Raw genomic sequence first — 4,128 nt, 5'->3', positions numbered from 1 at the left:
AAGTCTTTCATAATGCTTTTTTTGCACAGTGGTAGAGACCTAGAGTATATCATTGTCTACCTCTACAATTTTTTTTCTTCATAATTTTTCTAAAAACTATGGAATGCCATTTTCAATTTTTTGAAAAAAGAGGCTCCATGTAACTCGAGCTACAAAACGCAATACTCTGAAAACATGTCTTGGTAAATGGTATCAAACGGTAAAGTTCACATCAGGAACACACATTACTACGATTTGCCATTATTAGAACTTTACCGTTTCCGGTCCGTGCGGACGCAAACGGAGATGCCCTTAATTGGAGAGAAAGGAGTGAGATTATATGCTGACCCTTCCATAAGATTTTATTCCAATGCTAGACTTAGAACTCGTGTTTAGTTTCTTTCAAACTATATACATTTTTCGAGTATGAAATTCCTAGTGATGAAACCCTATGCCTATCCAAAAGATACGCATTTGAATCGTTGTTCTTAAAAAACAAACTCTTCCAACTTTTCCTGCTTCCAGAAGTGCACTAGCACCTGGATTTGATATACATAAGACACAAAACTTCTGCACTTAATGTAAAACAAACAGCCATATGAAACTGAACTGATCAGCCGATGTACATATTCTTAACATGGATAAACAAATATAAAAGAATGAATAAGCAGTTCTTCAGTAGTCTCAGGCCGTTTCTGGCCAACTTTGGAGTTTGGGCTAAACCTGAACTTCAGTTCTTCAGTAGTCTCAGGCCGTTTCTGGCCAACTTTGGAGTTTGGGCTAAACCTGAACTTCAGTTCTTCAGTAGTCTCAGGCCGTTTCTGGCCAACTTTGGAGTTTGGGCTAAACCTGAACTTCAAAGTGTAGTCAAGGACAGAAAACCAGTTTCTCATCAGAAAGGAAAAGGTACAAAAGACAGGAACCAATACATAGGGTTCATGATAATTCAACTGGCCGTACACGATACACACATATGCACAAGCGAAGTTAAGCACGGCAACAGGAGAGACTGAATTCCAACAAAAGTAGATCAATGATCCATCTAAAAGAGTTCGTATACATGCACATCGTTTAATGAGGATCCTCCTGTACTAACTAATTCTCTGGTTTTTATGCCACCAAGAGTTCAGAGAATAGACATTCGAATCTTCAGGGATGTTGTTTCAGGTCAAGGGATCCACCTCCGGACTCCACTCTGCCTGTTGTGAAAGGTTGAACAGACGTTCTCAAACTTTCTGGACCTTCTGCAGTAATCCTGCTGCACAAGGCGTTGCAGTTACTTATTACTTCAGTTAACCTGCCCTTCAATTCACCAACTTCCACTTGCAGCGGATGAACTGCAAATGTTTCATAGAGAAATGTCAATTTCTATTTCCAATGTCTCCATGCCATTATATACCATTCTCAGATCCCAAGCAGTGCTCAAGATCTCGACAGATGTGATGTGGTAAAGATTGGTTGTTATATTTATCAAATAAACCGCTGCATTTGTTACCTTCAGCAAGATTGTGAGAGGTTGATCTCATGGACGTAACTGAGTAATTGAACCGTTGGAGAAGCTTAACAGCCAATGCATCTGCTGTTTCTATTTTATTTTCTAGCTCTCCCTGCAATATATGCAATATATTAGAACTCCACTATAGAATAGTCAAGATAGAAACATATAAGGCATGCCTTACACATTTTTAACACAAAATCTCTTCAGCAATTACATAGAGCGACTTGAATTTACCATTTAAACTATGTATCATACTTCTAAAGTGCATCCTTTGATATCCACTTTAGATACTACAAACCTCAGTACGATGCCGATGTTTTTTCTCACTCAAATAAAAGGTAGTAGCAATCCATAGGCTTAATGTGTGGTAGAAATATGAAAGTGCTAAACCATTCGTTCATCTGAATCTTGAAGCTAAATCATACATGGTGCATAAACTGCAATTGTTCATAGTTCATACCAGTGATGTATCAATTATGCCAGTAGTATTTTATTTATGATGCTAAAGCAGTAATACAACATGTTTCACATCAATCTATATGGTCTCAATATTTACTGTATCACGGCGAAAGTAAAATCAGCATAGACAATCAGAAAACCTAAAATGTGTAAGTAATTGGCATTGCTTTATCTAGGCAATATCACTAAGGGGGGGATATCTGGTGCACCGATCTCTGATTGACAGCCCTAGACATTTTGGAGAACTTTAGAAGAAAAGAGGACATAGACAGCTTGCATCTCATCTATCATGTAACAGAGTTTCAATTTCAAATCGAAAACATAGCTCAAGAAACCAAATTATGAACATCCAGATGTCACCAACCATTACTTCCTACCTACCTGCTTTCCACTAATTTCCTTGGCCATCTCTTCTTGCCATTCACGGTACATAGCGAAAAGCTCAAACATCAGATTCGGATTCATATTACCTACAGAGAATTACCAAAATATGGATGAGCTCCTGCTAATTTTCTGTCCAATTTCGAGTATAGGTTTCCATCAACAAATTCCTACCCTGAAGTCAATGAATCATTCCACGACGGTTCCTTCGGGATACTGTAACCAAAATTGCAACATAGCACTCACTCACCGGAGGCGGCAGAGGACGCAGTAGCAGGTTTCCGGACAAGGATGTCAGTGAAGCTTGTCTCCGTCTCCGAGCCCGCTGCTGGCTGACAGCTCAGCAGCGGCGGGGCCTTGAAAAAAATCCCAATCACAAGGTAAAATTAGCTGTGAAAAAGCCACAGCGAGGAGAAAAAGACTGAGGGAGATTTGTTCTTACGATGGTGAGTGAGCGGATGCGGCGAAGGAGGGGGTCTTCGTCCGCGGCGTCGCGCCGGCCGTCGGACACCGTCGTGATCTCGTCCGCCCACTGCGACTGCTGCTGAGGCTGCCTTGCCAGGAGAGACTCGGAAGCCCCCATGGGATGGGCGTTCGGTCTTGGGGGTCCCTGTCTCTAGTGACCGGAAGAAGGCAAGGGAGCGCCGGAGTTCGCCGGCAGAAACTGCCGTGGTTGGATGGACCGATGGAGGCGACGCCACGCCAGCGATGGGGTCGCACCGTCGCAGATTCGCAGCTGAGCTTCCGGTTTTGGGCTTTTGGTTTTCGGAAAACTTAAAATATTGGCATGGAGGCCCAATGAAAATACGAGCATTCAGCACATCGTATCTGGCCCGAGACTGTGGAACTGATTTGGGCCAAATTACTCGCTAGTGCTGGGCCGGAGAGTGGGAGGACGAAGCTGATTTTTTTTGGGGCAAAATTTAAAGGAAACGAGTAACCTCATGGCAGTTGGGATGCCATGCTGGGGCCGCTGGGCAGACAAAAGTTGATGAATGAGATGCTAGAAGTATTCTAGGTTTCGAATTCATGTGCTAGAGATGCACTTAGCGGTAAAGTAGCTTTAATCTTTGACGTAAGTCCTAGTTTTTTTGAGGCTGTTCAATCACATGTTGATACTCGATTAATAAAGTTTGAGAGTGAGCACAAAAAAAAAAAGATAAAGTTGATGAAGTGAAACAGGTTGGCCAATCATGTTTCCGCAATGTTGGGTTGTACAAGATAACATTTGTAGCACGGTTTCAATTTCTGTACATATCAAGGAAACAAATTACGCATCTCGATTTGAGATTTAATGAAATAGGGTTCCACCCTAGCCGCCCTCGTCGTATGTCCTATCTCCGCCGCCTTTGACCATGAATCGACGGGTCCCCGCCTCTTTTGCTTGTGCTCCGGCGGTGGGAGGGGGTGGAGACCTCGAACCTATGCTCTGCGCTGTAGTAATGTCCCTAAAGTTAGAGATTGGTCAACCAGGGACGCGATGGTGGCTATTGTGGTGTTGTGCGGGACAAAAAATAAGGTATACCTACCTCCTCGTCCACCTTGGCGACGGCGATCTCGTCAGTGGCGTAAAGAAGGGCAGGGAATGGTCTGGTCGTTGCTCCCATGGAAGAGTGGATCTCATTCGGTCTATGGGTGTTAGAGCATCTCCGGTCGCGTCCCCAAAGCGTCCCCCAAACCGCGCCGGATTGAGCGTTTGGGGGACGTGTTTTGTTCGTGCCGCGTTTGGGGGACGTCGCTTCCCAGCCGCGTCCCCCAAACGCCGCCCCCAAACATTTTTTTAAAGCTTTTTTCACACACAATCATTTATC

At 43.6% G+C, this 4,128-nt stretch overlaps 1 protein-coding gene across 1 annotated transcript; it reads right to left on the bottom strand.

The window, feature by feature from the left end:
* Positions 1–966: 966 nt before the first annotated feature.
* Positions 967–3,050, bottom strand: LOC124699234. Its single transcript, XM_047231567.1, has 5 exons — positions 2,760–3,050; positions 2,568–2,673; positions 2,318–2,406; positions 1,475–1,586; positions 967–1,316 (listed from the first exon to the last, which is right to left on the bottom strand). The coding sequence occupies exons 1-5, from the start codon at positions 2,898–2,900 to the stop codon at positions 1,129–1,131; spliced, it is 636 nt and encodes a 211-aa protein (XP_047087523.1). The 5' UTR covers positions 2,901–3,050; the 3' UTR covers positions 967–1,128.
* Between the last annotated feature and the right edge of the window lie 1,078 nt (positions 3,051–4,128).

Source organism: Lolium rigidum, chromosome 3, assembly GCF_022539505.1.
Source record: "Lolium rigidum isolate FL_2022 chromosome 3, APGP_CSIRO_Lrig_0.1, whole genome shotgun sequence".
Taxonomy (NCBI): Eukaryota; Viridiplantae; Streptophyta; class Magnoliopsida; order Poales; family Poaceae; genus Lolium; species Lolium rigidum.
Note: the sequence above shows the minus strand (reverse complement) of the source record. Positions and strands in the feature narration are given on the sequence as shown.